The following is a 16,030-nucleotide window of genomic DNA, read 5'->3' as shown; positions in this document are numbered from 1 at the left end:
TAGTCTGAATCACCCTCCTTCAGTTTAAAACCATTCCCCCTTGTCCTATTGCAAAGGCCATGCTAAACAGTGTGTCCGTATCTTGTAAGCCCACTTCAAGTRTGGAAAAGCTGCAGTGAGCTCTCTCTGGAGCTTTCTTGTCTCCAGTTAATCAAACTTTTCCCTTCTAATGCTGTTGGTCTCATTTCCTTCRTGTGCCACAGAGTGGTCTAGGGAGCAGCAGGAAGGTCTCATGGCTCAGTCTGAGGCTCCATTGCATAATCTCTCCCGAGTTCTGGTGTGAAACTACACTGAAATGGACCCAAAAGCCTCCACCTGGGCTTGGACCAAGTTACAGCCGGATTTTTTGAGGGGTTGGGTTTGGACTGGACTTGGCGTCTATGAGTGAGCAGTGCCCTGGGGCCAGGAGGACCAGCTGTGCCATGGGGGGCATTGCCAGCTAGTCAAGGGAGGGGATTGTCCTGTGCTGCTCTGGGGCAGCCTCACYTTGARTATTGTGTGGTTTTAGTACTACAGTATAAGAAAAATACTRAACTATTAGAGAGTGTCCAAAGGAGGGMCACAAGGATGCTGAAGGGCCRTGRGGGGAMGCTGTATGAGGAGTGGCTGAGGRCACTTGGTCTGTCCAGSTGGAGGAGACTGARGGGAGACCTCWCTGCAGTTACAACKTCCCTGTGAGGGGAAGRGCAGACRCTGATCTCTGCTCTGTGACCAGTGACAGCACCCAKGGAATGGCTGGAGCTGTGYCAGGGCAGGCTCAGGCTGGAKWTCAGGAAAGGTTCTTGTGTCCCCAGAGGGTGCTGGCACTGCCCAGGCTCCCCAGGGAATGGTCCCGGCCCCGAGGCTGCCAGAGCTCCAGGAGCGTTTGGACAGCGCTGCCAGGGATGCTCAGGGTGGGGCTGTTGGGGGGTCTGGGCAGGGCKGGGGYTGGGCTGGGTGATCCTGGGGGTCCCTCCCAGCTCAGGGTACGCCCTGTGTCCCCCCGCTGTGTCCCCTCAGCTCAGGGTGCCCATGGTCGGTGCTCACCAGGCTGTCGGCAGAGGGCGCTGCGGGCCCGCAGAGGGAGCGCGGCGCGGGGGCGGTGCCGGTGCTGAGGCCGGGGCTGCCCCGCGCCCCCGCTGCTGTGCCCGGGCACCGATCCTGTCCCCCCGGGCACCGATCCCGTCCCCCCGGGCACCGATCCCGTCCCCCCGGGCAAACCCACCCGCCTCCCTTCCCCCAGAACCAGGCTGCTGCAGCCTGCTGGGGAGCCTGTGGGGGTACAGCACCCCAGGGTGCTGGGTGAGGGTGTGGAGATGTGTGGCTCTGAAGTGCATCTTCTGCAGTTCTCGTAACATTTTGGGGGTTTTCATATCTTCCTTGYTCTCTGCCAAGGGTTTGCTGAACTTAAACCTCTGGGGGTTGCTCCCACCTGGTTGTGCTGGTTGGCACAGCACTGATTGTAACTAAGGTGAATCCTTTTACTCTCTCTATAGGAATTAGAGGTATTTCAGAAGAAACAACCACTGGAGTTCACAACCTGTACAAGATGAAGGCCAATGGAACCCTGAAAGTGCCAGCTATCAATGTCAATGACTCTGTCACCAAGGTAATACAGATAGAGCCCTTCTKCACTTTTCTGCTCTCTGGAAAGAGCTTGGTGTTGGGATGTTGTCATTCCCATGAAAGTATTCCTTCTCTTTCTGAACTTCTCCTGATCTGGCTCTGAACAGAGATTTCTACCATATCCTAKAAGTGAGCCTTTGATGTTTCTGATGGGACATGCCATTATAAACACCCTGTTGTCAGAACATTGAGGACTTTTTGTATATAAGGACATCCATTCCTCTAGTTTTTAATAATATGAAAATACCTTTGGAAATCATGGTTTCTGGGCACAGTCAGTACCTGTGGCAAAGAGCCTGTCCTCACTCTCAGTAGCTTCAAGCCCCCAGGTAGGCGTTAGGTGCCAGCTAAAAGAGTGTGACCTGCGTGAGCTTGTGCTGGTACAGGTTAGTTGGTCAGCCTGGGGTTGATCTCTGTGAGSAGCAGTTTTAAAGGAGAGGACAGAAGATATTTATCCTTGCTTTGCTTTAGTACTGCTTCCAAGACAAACCCTGGTGGACTGAGGATGAAGTTGAATGGTGTTTAAGGGGTCCTGGTGTGTTTTAGCTGCAGATGAACTAAAGGTGTCCTTAAGGTTTATGCATCTTGGTGTTTTTTAAATCTAGTTGCTGGGTCTATTTCAAGTTCCCATAGAGATGTTATGCTGTTATCTGCAGTTTGCTGTCTCGTTTCTGCTCACTGAGATGTACCTGACACTTTGTAGGCAGTGGCTGGAATCCAGTTGRTGTTGGAAGAAGTTTGTTTTTTTACATCCGTTTCACCTAGATTTGTGCCTCTTGCATAATTATTATTAATACTGTTCATAAGATTGAGAAATTAGGATGTTTCTAACAAAGCCTCTTGATGGGATTTGGGATTCTAGTACCAAATAAGTGCTTTTTTTCAAGTACTGTTTGGTGTTTATGTAGTACATGATTTGTGCTAACCACAAGTACAGATCTCTGGGGAAATGTGCAACTGAGCTGAAAAATTTTGCTTGACCAGTTTGATATTTSCAGTTGGTGCCAGGGTCCTGTGCTAATATTTGGAGAGAGAAGGCAGGCACAGCATCCAGTTCTGTTTTTTGCCTTCTGCCACTCAAATGTATTTTAGGYGGGACAGATGTCTGCATCCCGCATTCTCCTTTCTTCCCTGCATGGGAATTCACAGGGAACTGGAAGGCTTTGATTGCAGTTAGAAAACTTGGTGATGAGGAATCAAAACTGACCATTCTGTTTTCCTCCATGCTGCAAAGAAAATCTGCAGGACTAGGAAACAGGGATGCCAAGTAGCACTAGGTTTGGAATTCCAAGGATTGGTAACGTGAATTTTCTGAAATATTAATGGCAGTTATGCTTGATAAGACTTGTAGGCACTGAGTCAGGAACTTCTGATCTGAGGTATAATTTGTTACCCTTTGACCAGTTTCTGCCATGGAAAGTTTATTCCATTTCTGTTCATACTTAAAAGAACTGCAGTTGTTGTGGGTGCACCTTCTTCTAGACCACGTTGTTGCCTCTGGGAATTTAATTTTTGAGTACCTGTAGTAGAAAGTGCTGTGTTAAGTGAAAGCAAGAAGGATTGGTGCCCTAAAACTGTAGAAAGCCAGGATTGGCTTTGAAACCAGAATTTTTCTGTGAATGGTGAAATCTTCTCCTTGGGGACCACAGCACAACATTAGTAGCCAAATTAAAAAAAAAAAAAAAAAATTCTTGGCCTCTCTAGGCCCATCTAACTCCCCAGATAATCCAGTCTGTTTGATTATCTCCCCTCTACCTGTTCAAAACAAAAGGCCTGAGAAGAAAGAAGAGAAGTATAAAAATCAGTTCTTCAAGGGGTGTTCGAGTTTAGGAAGGTGTTCAAGAGGTGAAATAGTATTTGATGTCTGACTTGGCAGGTCAGGTTTGATTTGAGGGTCTGGCTGTTAATGTCATGTGRTAATGTTACAGTAGGAGGATGTTGTGTGATGGGGCRTTAGGAAATGAAATTCAGGGGTGCYTGGTTGCAGTGACCMCTATTGWGAATGGCTGCTTGCTGGATTTTTCTAAATCTGAGCAATAGCGAGGTCTTGACAGTGTTAGGGTAACTCTYCATGGGGGAAGATGTAATTTTAATCTTCTGGGGCTGCAGGAACCAGATTTTCCTGATTGATGTGGGCAGCTTGCTGCTCTGCAGGCTGAATGTGTCTTSTAAAGATCAGATGATGTGCTGTGGGTGTGTTTTACCTTCCTGTGGCAYTTGGTTCAGTTCATTGTCTGATAAACAGCAGCAGAGAACTGGTGAACATTGATTTAGGAACTCATACTTACCTTGGTGTAGAAGAACTGTTTTTGATAAAGTCAGGCTACCTCTAGCAAGCTTTTAACTAATGCAAGCCCTGGTCACAAAATGTATTTATTAAATGCTTCTCACCATGTTGAAGCCTGTATTTGCTATAACTCCGTAGATTGAAACTGAATAAATAAAAACATCAAACCAGATTGTCTTCTTATCCCTCATGGTGGTTAAAGTAYTTAAGTTACTCTCAGCTTTCTCCTTTGTAGTACTAGCACATTTTCTTTCTGTTAAGAAATTTCACTTAAGTGACTTTCATTTGTTCTGAAACTGCCCCCTTTTCTCCCTCAGAGCAAGTTTGATAACCTTTATGGCTGCAGAGAGTCCCTCATCGATGGCATCAAGCGTGCCACAGATGTCATGATTGCTGGGAAGGTGGCAGTGGTGGCAGGATATGGGGACGTGGGCAAGGGCTGTGCCCAGGCCCTGCGGAGCTTCGGCGCCAGAGTCATCATCACTGAAATCGATCCCATCAACGCGCTCCAGGCAGCCATGGAAGGTGGGAGCTGAAGCASAGCAGGAATTCAGGCATCTGACAGGGGTCTCCACATGTCAGTGTGGAGCAGTAWATGAGAGCTGGCCAACAAAGGTTCTGTGGGTTTCAGTCCTGTCCCTGCTGAGGTGCAGCTAATCCAGTTTAACTGCAGGAATTCCTTCCTTGCAGTTAGGGAAGGAGTTTGTTACCAGAGGCCTTGAAGCTGTGTTTAGAGTCAAAGATTCAGAGACCATAGTGGGATAAGGCTGAGGAAGTGTGCTCAGGTTGTGCAGCTCTAACCTGCTGTGTGGGATAAGACTTCACTGGAATTAAAACATTTTAAACCACCAGGCCTTACCCTCAGTAGATGTTTTTAGAGAGCAATGCCATGCTCTCTGTCTTTCCAGCTGAGCTCAGGGTGTGCTCTGGAGCTGTGCTCCTTCTCTTCTGTGGGTGCCTCAARTAACTGTCCTTCCTGGTACCAGTTTATCCCATTTCTGTTCAGGCCTGACAAGAGCTGCAGATAGTGTGGGGGCACTTCCTTTTGCAAACTTGACCCCCTGAGTCCAGTCTGAGTGCTATGCCAGACAATACCTGTGGACAGAAGWCATTGAATGCATAGATCCACAGATYTGAAAAGGGTGAAGGATAGATATTTTTGTGCCACCATGGTACAGTCCAGTATCCCAMTACCTTGAACCATCCCTTGGCCAGCTGTTGGCACAAACATTTGACTCATTCTTTCTCTGTACTTTTCTGCTTCTAGTATTGTGTCCCACTTGTTAATAAATGTTGGTGGTTGGGTAGAAGAGTKTTTCTCTTTTCAGGTTATGAAGTTACAACCATGGAGGAGGCCTGCAAAGAGGGCAACATCTTTGTCACCACCACTGGCTGCACTGACATTGTGCAGGGCAGGTATGGCCAAGCCACTTTWGTGGAAGCACACCTGTATACAGTCAGATTTCTCTTTTAACTACAATCATAACCTGTCAGCAGCATGATGAGGGTTAGCACACAGTCTCATTTCTGGACATCAGAATTTAGCATCAATTTAGTGAGAAAYTGGGACTTTGGTCTTTTGGTTCTGGTGGATGGTGCCATATTGCAATTGTTCCTGGCTTGTGGAATGTAATGATGGAGAAATAAAAGGTTCAGAGGGATAGATGAACTTCTGAAGAATGAGGGCATCAGGACTCAGTTCTGTCTTAGGCCAGACAAATGTGAAAAGAGGAGTCAGATAAATGTTGAACATGATTCCATCTGTGAGTACATGCAGCAGCTGAAAACAGCCTTTCTYAATGAACTACTCTGTAGTGTTTTGTTACTGCTTCTTAGATCTCAGTTTATAGGCCCAGCTCCACACAAACTTGTTCCTTTCTTTCCTATGATGACTTTACATGTTGTAATGGAAGATGAAATTGGGTGAGAGGAGATCAGGCCATTAGTGTCTGGAGATGTAAAACTGCTGGGAACTTCAAAGTCATGAAGAAAAGGGTTCTTTTTTGTGTAGGAATGAGAGTAACTGCAGGTATTTGTTTTGATTTAACAAAATTCCATTATTTTCCATACTGGGAAAATATTTTCTCTCCAGTAAGCTCTTTTATCTTTGGGAAATGTCCTTCCTTAGAAGTTGAGAGTCTTCTCCAGAAGACTTCCCATGCCTGGAGGGTTACCAGCCCTGCAGACCTTGTGAGAGTCAGTGCAGKCACTGAGCTGGGCACTTGTCAGGGCTGTGAATTGGAGCATCTGCTGCTGCTGATAGAGGAAACTCTGTGCATTAACTTTTGATACAACTTCTTTTGTTTTGCAGGCACTTTGAGCAGATGAAGGATGATGCCATCGTGTGTAATATTGGCCATTTTGATGTGGAAGTTGATGCCAAGTGGCTGAATGACAATGCAGTGGAGGCAGTGAATGTCAAACCTCAGGTGAGGCAGCCTTTGCACAAACTCTCCTGCTGAAAGAAGCAATAGCTGCTCAGTGTCTGTTTCTAGAAATGACAGTATTTCTCTTCAGGTTCTTTGGTGTTTCTAGCTTTTTTGGAAGCCATGTTGCTCTGGTCAGAATGCAGATTCTCCTAACCTGGAACAAGCTGYACATGATATTTTTGGATTGGCATTAAAGCAATTGTTTCCAGGCAATGCCCAGGTGCTCAGTGTGGTGTCTGGGGAGAGGTGCCTGGTATGGATACATTGGATACATCTTTCTCCATGTGTTCCMACTTCCTTGAGAGACAGGAGCCTACCCTTTGTGCAGGTTGTGTACACAGTTAGGTCAAGGGCATTCCTTATGGGAAATCAGCTTTGATGTTTGGGGCATGGGCAGGGGATATGCAAATGTGCTTTATTTGATAGCCCTGAGCTGAAAATAATGCTAATGCTCAGCTTCGGAAAGCAAGTTAGATGAGGAATACAGAGCAGACCATTAGAAACCCTGTAAAACTTCAGAGCCCATAGATTGCATGGTGCCTGATCTGAATTTCCTCTTGTGAAGCTGTTTGCTCATGTATTGCTCTGCAGCAGAACAGTCCTGTTCCTAAGGGAGTCTCAGTGGAATGTCATCAGGATTGTGTTAAGGTTTGAAGAAATTCACACTTCTTTGTATAAAAAGTGTGGTGTGTTGTTTTTTTTTTTAATCTACTCTGAGACTGAGGCCTYAGGAAAGCCTGTCTGGAGCTCTGCCAAACTTGGGCTTCTCTTCCAGACTTGGTGGCTTCGTTTTAGAAACTTCTGTGGGCAGACCAGRCAGGATGTTTTATCCTTGCTCAGCTTGCATGTCCCCCATGTATTTCCTTTTAAGTTATGGCTGTAGCTACACAAGGAAAATCAGAATCTGAAAGTTTAAACTTTTCAATTGTGTGCCTTAAAGCAGAGAAACAAAACTGAGCTGGATCAAAGCTGTTTTGTGACACCAGCATTGAGTGAGAAGATCACATAAAGCAAACCAAACTTTATCTGACTCGCTGTGAGTTACCTATAGAAGCGGGAGCAYCCTTGCTGATAGCAGGATTCTGGGACAGGTTTTGTACTTTTTAATAACACCACACCCAAACATACCTCTCAGATCTCCATCTGCCCTTCCAGTTTTCATAACTCCCCTGTGGCTTATTGGCCACCAAGATCAAGGTCTTACTAAGCAGKTGTGAGAGGCCTTTTAGTGTGCTGGGGCACTTTGCAGGACCTCAGCCTGGTCTGAAGTTACACCCTCAAGTTCTGTGTTCAGTTTTGTTCTTGCCCATGGCCTTAGTGTGGAGCTGACTGTGCTCAGCAGCTGYTGTCCTGGATCAGCCCACTGGTACCTGCCTGCTTTYTGATAGCTCAGTTGTTTTATAACTGGGACTGTTGAAGGTTTAATTTGGTGTTAATATGGCACCACACAAACTACCTGCACTGAGGCAGTAAATCCATTTTTATATGCTCTGCGCTGAGGAGCCAGTCTGTAATTGAGGACAGAGTGCAGTCAGGTGCAGTGTAGTCCCAGGTATGAAACAGCAAACTTCTGGGTTAAAAAAAAAAAAAAATTAATAAGCTACCTTTTCAAAAGGATGGAGTTGGGGTCAAGTTCGTCCATATGGATTAATGCTGCCCTGAACCTCTGTTACAAACTGCTGCYGTTGGGAGCAGGGTGGTCAGTGATGTAAAGGAGACTGCTGCTCCCAGAACAGCTCCCAGCACGGTGGGGCTGCCACAGGAGTGTTTGCTTTGTTTGATTTGGACCTGCAAGGCAAGTTAAGTATTAATCCTCATCAAAAGACAAATGTCTTAATGGAAAATCAGGGATTTTTTTGCTACCTTGAGCAGGTGTTGTGTGTGTGAGTTGTGTGTAAAAGCTTCATTATTGTTAATTTTCCTTCTCCCTGCCTGATTGCCATTTTGGCTGGGCARTTGAGCAGGAGTGGGCTAATATACATCCTAAAAGCTTACTCATTTCAAAAGTGGGGGAGAGGCAGGACTGGGAGGCAAAATGGGACTGGAGACCCCCTTTAGCTCATACTGGGAACAAATGAAAAGCTATTGAGTAGGAATTTGCTGCARCTGCTTTAACTCTTCCAGGGCATGCATTAACTTTAGATTTAGAAACAAGCTCCCAGGAGGGGTCCTGCAGCTTCTGTCCCTCACCGCCATGTGCTGAGCCCTTTTGCAGATCAGCAGGGGTGAAGCATTGCAATAGTTGCTAGAATTGCTCTAACTGAAGAAAATTACCAGTTTGATACTTAAGCCATTGCTAATTTCTCAGTTTTATTGCTCAGATTCATCAAAGGGTCACTTTTGTGGTCACCTTGTCCCTAGTCTTTTGGGCACCTCAAGGGGAGGTCAGACTTCTCTTTAAGGTGTGAAATSTTGCACTTTTCCTTAGAATAACATTTTTCAGTGCTCTGAGTGAGGGATTCTGTATTCTAGGGTGCCAAGAATTAACTTTCTATGTACTCAGATGTCTAAAACTTGGCAGCTTCTTTTTTGTATCCTGAGCCAGAGAAGGGAAGGATAGTGCAAAAGCAAAACTCCCCGTCTTCTTACAAAGACATCTGTCTCTTGATAAGAGAATTAATACCCGAGCTGAGGGCTGTTAGACTTCACCTGGAAGTACAAAGTAATTGAGACCATGTCCAGCATGGAAGTTTCAGTGCCAGTGCTGGGCTGATGGAGCAGATGTTGAATGCTTTGATAAGCTAAAACATCTTACTGTGCCATTGTGACTGATGTGATGCTTTCAGAGGACATTAAGGAGGAAATAGGCTTTTTACTGAAAAGCTGGCAGGTTGGTTTGGCTTGGTTTGCATTGCAGCTCAGCTGTGTTTGGGTATCAGAGGCTGACCTGCAGCACAAACTCAACTCTGGAGGGGAAGGAAAGGTCAAGATCAATGAATTATGGGTCATAAATAATTCCCATATGGTGTGAAGTGCAAAGCAGCCAGAAAGTCCAGAGCCAGGTAAATTCCAGTGATGAAAGGGAGGAGGCATTTGTTGAAGTGTGGAGAGAAACTTAGTGCTTGGATAACTTGAATTCCACTAATGGAGAATTCCTTGAGCTTATGAAACAGCCTGTTTATCTGCCCATGTATGAGATGTGTTTCTACAGTACTGACTTAAGCCTCTGCTGGTGCCACTGCTGTTTTCTATTATTTCTATGCATTAATTTTACATTTTCTGTGTTCCCCTGTGCATTGAATGACTCCTGTCAGCACAGGTTGCTTAAGGTGTGGGGTTCTATGCACAAGCCAGCAGCTGTGCAGGGGCAAGTTGTGTCARTATTATAAACGGATATAGGAATTTGACACCTGAACTACCCATTTCAGACTTCAAAGCTGAAATGCTACTTTAGCTGCTTAKCTACCTTTTAGCAGTTAAATCTATGAATGCAATGTTTGATGTAAGTAGTATTGTACCTGTCCTCAGGATTGTTCATGTTCTGCTTCACCTATGGTTCCTTCTTTGTTTTGTTACTTCCTCCCATAGTCTCCTGATGGCCCATATGGTGTTTTTTGGGTGGATTGAACACTCCCTGGTGATCCACAATGGAGAATTGGCATCCAAAATAACAACTGCAACTGCTCAGTGGAGATCATTCTTACCCCACCTGCTGAGTGATTTGGGCAGAATAAATCAAGACTTATTTAGGGCTGTCCTTTGAGGTGGCTACTGACTGCATGTGCTGTGCTGGAATCACAATAATCTGTTATGTGAACCCAAGGAGCAGAAAATGGTGCTGTCATTGAAGCACAGCTGGGGCAGGCAGGGGAAGGCACAGGCCTGCTCTGGAGGCAAAATACCTGTTCTAGAAGAAATTGTTTGCTCTTGACATCCCTGCTAAAGTCCTGCACAAGGATGTTTTTTTCAGAAGATGGTATTGTTTTAATTAAAGCTTCATCCCATGTGGCTTTTAACTTCCATGTCAGAGCTTTAAGGACGAAATTGAAAGTGATTGCATTTTACTTAAATAGCTTTTAGTTTCTAAAGTTTAAATACAGCTGTTTGGTGGGACCCCTTTTGGTCTGTCACAGCTGCGGTGCTGTGCTAGCAGAAGAGAGACTGTTTGAAGCATTAGGTTTTGTCCAAGTTGGTCGCTGATTATGTTTTAACTATTTCCAAGGTGCTCTACTTCCAAATGCTTGGTATGACKTGACCAGCAATAAATACCAGTTAATACTGAATATTCTTGTGACTTACAGGCCACGTTGGTGTTTCTTTAATTGTTTACTATTGTAAACAACTTCACCTCCAGGGTGAAGGCAGGACAGAGAGGAGCTAGGGAGAGGTAGAAAGGAGAAGCAGGGTTCAGTTCAGCATTGCAGGAGTCCAGTCGGGCCCAGGCAGTTGGGACACATGCTAGGTCACATTCTCTCCTGAGATGTGTGGGACTCTCACAGCTGAGGACTTGCCTCCTTAGCCCATCTGAGACTGGGTTTTGTGTGCAGAGTCTGTTGTCCCCAGGGTGCCTTAGGGAGGATCATGGCTTTGTTCCCCAAGARCAAAGGAGGGTACACTGTTTATTGTATGTATTGGCTTTGCAGAGGTGGGAACAGTTCCAGGGGACCTTCAGCAGGCTGAGGACTCTGGCTCTTACCCTGTGTTAGATGCCAGGACTCTGGACTGCTGCATGCAGAGGTRTTCCCTCTTTCCTGTCTTGCCACACCAATTGTGACCACTGGACAGGGATGAACTGGGATTTACTGCTGGCAGCATGTTCCCACCTCAGCTGGCTGGGACTACACACGTGGCGTGGAAAACCCAGGAGAATTCCAAAGCTGGTGAAGTGGGTTGGGCAGAGCTGGTGAAGTGGGTTGGGCAGAGCTGGTGAAGTGGGTTGGGCAGAGCTGGTGAAGTGGGTTGGGCAGAGCTGGTGAAGTACAAAGCAGATGCCGAGACAGATGTGCTGTGAAGCTCAGGGTTGCTGCAGGCTTTGCAAGCCCTGGCTGTGATTAAGCCGGGGTGTCTCTGTTGTAATTGAAGTGCTGCAGTGCTGAATTGCTGGGGGAGGGAGGCCCCCCAGCCCCCCAGGTTTGCCCCCCAGGTACCTGACGTGGCTGTGCTGCTCTGCTCCCSCAGGTGGATCGCTACACCCTGCGCAACGGCCGCCACATCATCCTGCTGGCCGAGGGCCGCCTGGTCAACCTGGGCTGTGCCATGGGCCACCCCAGCTTCGTCATGAGCAACTCCTTCACCAACCAGGTGCTGGCACAGATCGAGCTCTGGACCCACAGTGACAAATACGCCGTGGGGGTGCACTTCCTGCCAAAGAAGGTGAGTGATAGCCACAGAAAAGTGCTGGTAAGGAAGCCAGCTTCAGGTATAGCTTTGTGCTTGAAGTAGTTTTCCTACTGATTGTTTTTGTTGCAAAAAGGTTCTTCATGGGGTGCTCTGTGTGAATGGGCTGTTCTTTTGTGTGCAGAACTGAGGCTTGCCTGTCCTGTGATGGAACATCCAGGCCCTTTTTTACTTCTCTAAGGCACTGGGAAGCCCTGTGTTGCCTCAGGGTAGTTGGGAAGCTTCTCCCAACCAGCTTGTTCCTTCTGCAGGCCTTCACATGCCTGTCCAGCAGCAAAGTGTAGTGGGCAGAGTTGAAGCTGGRGTGAAACTGAATCCCTTTTACAAAGTCCTGGTGCCATTTGCACCTGAGACAGCTTATTGCAATCTGGTCCTAATAACTTCACAAAACATTAATGACAGATTCCCTCAGATTCCCCTTTAAACTTATCTCTRTATTCTTTGTTCCTGGAAAAGTCTGGATCATGTCACAGCTTGCAAATTCCTTTTAGAAAACTAACCTGGTTTTAAKTTTCCAAAACAAGCCTGAGAACTTGAGATGGTTCACGGAAAAAGATGCCTGAGTAAAACCCACTGCCTTTGGAACACAACCAGGTGTGAGAGTAAATGTGTAAATGCTTTCCATTTGGGAAGTAAAATGTGTATGTTTCCTGAAAGATTTCAGTTTCCAAAGCCATCCTTTAAGGATCAAGCACAGCATACCAGAAATGGAGTGTAGGMGTTGTTCAGCAAACTGTCACTTAATTGTCTTCAAAGGAACAGTCTTGTTGACAATTCTCTTGAATATGATAGCCCAGTGTTGATGATAGAATGTGGCTTCATCTTCTCACTGAATAACAGTTTTTAGTACATGTGTTTGAACTGTAAATGAGAAGTAATGCCCAGAGCACTTGCACACGAAGTTGCCTGTTAGGAGAGCATGTGGCAGTGGTCTCCTCAGGTTCGTGCACTGTGACAAAACACTCCTGACCCTCTGTGCCTCAGAGAGCTTTATTCTAAGAATAAAGCAGTCTCCTTGAGAACTAACAAAAGAGCTCCCTCAGAGAATTTTCTGGRCTTTCCTTGCCTTTCCTTGTTCTGTGCAATTGCTTTGAGGTCCAAAYGTAAAACTTAACAATTACCATGTACCCTACACTGCACTTTCTTYGGCTGCAAGAATATTGCTTTGATCAGCCGTCATAGAAGTGCACACATTTCTGCAATGTGTGTTCCTGGAAATCTAGGAAAACTCTTGTCTCCGTTTTCTTAGCACCAAATCTGTCCTGCTCAGCTTTGATTTTAAGGTGAGAATGTCTGCTTACCTTCATCTAAATTTGTGTGTCTCTAAGTATTGAAGTTCCCAAGCTAAAGCAGCTGTGAAACAACTGATCCCTGCTGCAGTTTGAAAACCTTATCTGGGAATTGTCAGGGACTCAGTTCCTTTTCAAGTAGATGGAATCTGTCTTAAATTCATTGGAAATACACCYGTGAGAGCTTCATATGTCAGTCTTGTGAACCAGATATTAATCAAGTTTCTGACCCTCCTTTTCCYCTTGTTTCATGGCATCCTGACAGGATGTACTAGGCCTAAATATTTGTTTCCCTTCTAAACACAGACCTTCCCCTTAGGTTTTCTTTCTTTCATTATTTACCTGACTCTTTGGTGGATTTCATGGTTCACTTGGACATTTATTTAACCATTTCCTCTTAYGTTTCTAATTTTGTCTTGTCACCTTTGGCTGTGCTGGTCCCCAAGAGATGTTGGCAGTTCCAGCAGTTACTGTGAGCAGGCTGAGCTGCACTGAGTTACATCCTGTGCAGATGGAGTATTTTACCTGGTTCATGGTATGGGATTGCTTTGGAGTAGTGGCTTTGTTACCACAGTCCCTTGGAGTGGAAAATCCAGGACAGTTTTTGAATCGTTTAGGCCCTTCTGGTTCATACAAGCTGCAGGTTTGGCCCTTGATTTGTTGATTTACTGCCCTTCAGTTACATTGCAGCYTTTTATGTCTACTTAACAATGTGAGGGACATACTGCCAGTCTTTGCTGTTCTGCTGGGATTTAGASTTGCCTTTTATCTGTTTCCTTAGCAGTGATTGCCTGTCTTTTGCAGGAATTACAACTGATCAGACTTGTCCTTGATCCCTGCTTGTGCTGTCCTTTCTACCTCAGAATATCCCCTGTGGCTGTGCATCCCCCTCTGACACAGCAGCTGCTTCACCATTCTCCTGTTGGTTTTCTGATTCTTTTATACCAAGCACCTGGACCATTTAACTTCCTTCTAACTTTACATATTTTTCAGTCTCTTGAGTTTACATATCTGCCTGACACCTCTGGGATAGAGAGATTACATCAACCTTTCTGAGCTGTGTCCTACAGCCCATGTGGACTTTATTCTTTCTGAAGACAGTGCCAACAGATACAAGTAGTCTTGCTGAATTGATCATTCTGGAATGAATTTCATTATTCATGTGCCCCTAAAATTGGAAAGGACAGGAWTTTTTTYCAGTGTTAGGACTTACAYWAMAYTRYAKKRTSRYMMYRYARTKTWRTGTATCTAGRTGTCTTTGTAGTGGAAACTGGGGCWTTATTCTAGCAAACTGGATATTCTTATTGCTGAAGAGTTTGATCTCTGTTYTTTGCCTTTTRGATGGARGTGAATRTGTAAATGAGATTGAATTTGGTTTGATTATATAAAATTGTCTCACTTAACTTGACTCCCTCAAAAGCACAAGGCTCTTCCATCTGAATGCAGGTCTGTGCTCAGACAGGTGAGGGATGTTGGCAGGAAGAAAGCTGTGTAAGTCCCCCTTGGGGCTGCTGTTAGTTTCCATGTATTCATTTCTCCCTCTGGACTGTGACTTCCTGAGCTGATAGAATTCTGTTCTAATGTTCTTGTCTCGATGTTTTGTTTTCCAGCTGGATGAGGCTGTGGCTGCTGCTCATCTGGACAAGCTGAGTGTGAAGCTGACGAAGCTGAGTGACAAACAGGCCAAATACCTGGGCTTGTCCAGAGACGGGCCCTTCAAGCCAGACCACTACAGATACTGAGCAGGTGGCACTGCCCAAAGACCAAAGTGCAGGGATACAACCTTCCAAAGCTCTTGTGTGTGCTGGGCTTCTGAGGACAAACCCTTTGCCATTTTCCTCTCAGTGCTGCACAACCCCCTCCCCTTACCAGGGAACCTCCAGGGCCTGTCAGTGGAAGAGGATCACTGACACCTGGAATTAGAATTGGTTACTTAGCTATTGTCACGGTGAAACAACACATTGCACCTTTTGTTGGTTTCTGATGCCCTAGTGAGGGGAGCAGGACAGAAGGTGGCTAAATGAGAATGTGTTGTCYTGCCATACAAGGGGCTGACAGTTTTGAACAGGCTCACCAGTGAGGTGGGGAACGGTTTCTGCAGGGAGGTGCTTTTGCCATGCCCTGCTCCAATCAGGTGAATCCCATGAGGAGACTGACAGTGTCAGGCCCCTCTCCACAACAGTGCCCCGGTAAAGTGCATATTGTGAAACTGGAGGAAATAGGGTGGGTGTGGGTTGCTTGATCTCCTTGCTGTGAAATCAACTTGGCCTCCTAGCCAGAGATTAGAGCTGGAGTTTTTTCCTGGGTTAATTTACTACATTGGATTTGGTAAGAACAAAGACCATTCTGGATTTCTGCTATACTACCTGGGGGAGAGGTGAGGCCAGAGTGACTTTTAGCAGCCTTCAAGTGTGTTGTGAGCAGCTGAGGAGCCACTGAGGGGTGGTTGGGTTTAGGGACCTTGTTCTATGCTCTGCAGACACCACCAGCACACTGCTACTACCCCCAAGATGACTTCTCCGAGTTGTCATGTCTGCTGTATCATGTTTGTYACTGACTTCAAGTGCTTTTATTAAAGATCTGACTGTGGCCTGACTTGTTTTGTGCAGTGAGATGCTTTGGGGTTTGCCATGGGTTTGTTTACCTTTGTGTGATCCTCGAGCTGCTGAAAATACTTAATGTAATGTAATGTGCTGTCCTCAAGGCTAAAGCCAGTCCTATGGCAACTCTGCATCCTGTGCTGGGGCTGGCAAAAGTTGCTYCTCTGGAAATATTTGAAGGGCTTAATCTTGCAGGGAAGTTGCTCTGCTCACACAGATTTATTTCCATATGCCTTGGAAGCTCACTCAAGCCACTGCCCTCTTCAGTCAGCATTGCACTTTAGCTTTACACCACCACTGTTTCTGGATGTGAGAAGRTAAAAGGTTTGCAGTGATGTTACAAAGTGCTTGAAGTTCTCAATTCATTCCCAGACCTCAGTGAACAATTGGAATAGATGGTGTGGAGTGGGAACTGTTGGAGGAGGAAACAAAAGGGATGAGCAGACAAGATGTTGCTCAGGGTGCAGGTTTTTTTTGTGGTTT

At 45.9% G+C, this 16,030-nt stretch overlaps 1 protein-coding gene across 1 annotated transcript in view; it reads left to right on the top strand.

The window, feature by feature from the left end:
* AHCY (adenosylhomocysteinase) overlaps positions 1-15,542 on the top strand; it is a 24,011-nt gene extending 8,469 nt beyond the window's left edge. Inside the window, exons 5-10 of the mRNA XM_057387411.1 lie at positions 1,476-1,588; positions 4,210-4,417; positions 5,221-5,308; positions 6,204-6,321; positions 11,440-11,634; positions 14,558-15,542. Coding sequence (XP_057243394.1) covers positions 1,476-1,588; positions 4,210-4,417; positions 5,221-5,308; positions 6,204-6,321; positions 11,440-11,634; positions 14,558-14,689 — 854 coding nt within the window. The 3' untranslated portion in view covers positions 14,690-15,542. The remainder of the gene's footprint in view (positions 1-1,475; positions 1,589-4,209; positions 4,418-5,220; positions 5,309-6,203; positions 6,322-11,439; positions 11,635-14,557) is intronic.
* Positions 15,543-16,030: the final 488 nt, after the last annotated feature.

Source organism: Malurus melanocephalus, unplaced genomic scaffold (assembly GCF_030028575.1).
Source record: "Malurus melanocephalus ecotype Western Australia unplaced genomic scaffold, MMel_1.1 scaffold_1207, whole genome shotgun sequence".
Lineage (NCBI taxonomy): Eukaryota > Metazoa > Chordata > Aves > Passeriformes > Maluridae > Malurus > Malurus melanocephalus.
Note: the sequence above shows the minus strand (reverse complement) of the source record. Positions and strands in the feature narration are given on the sequence as shown.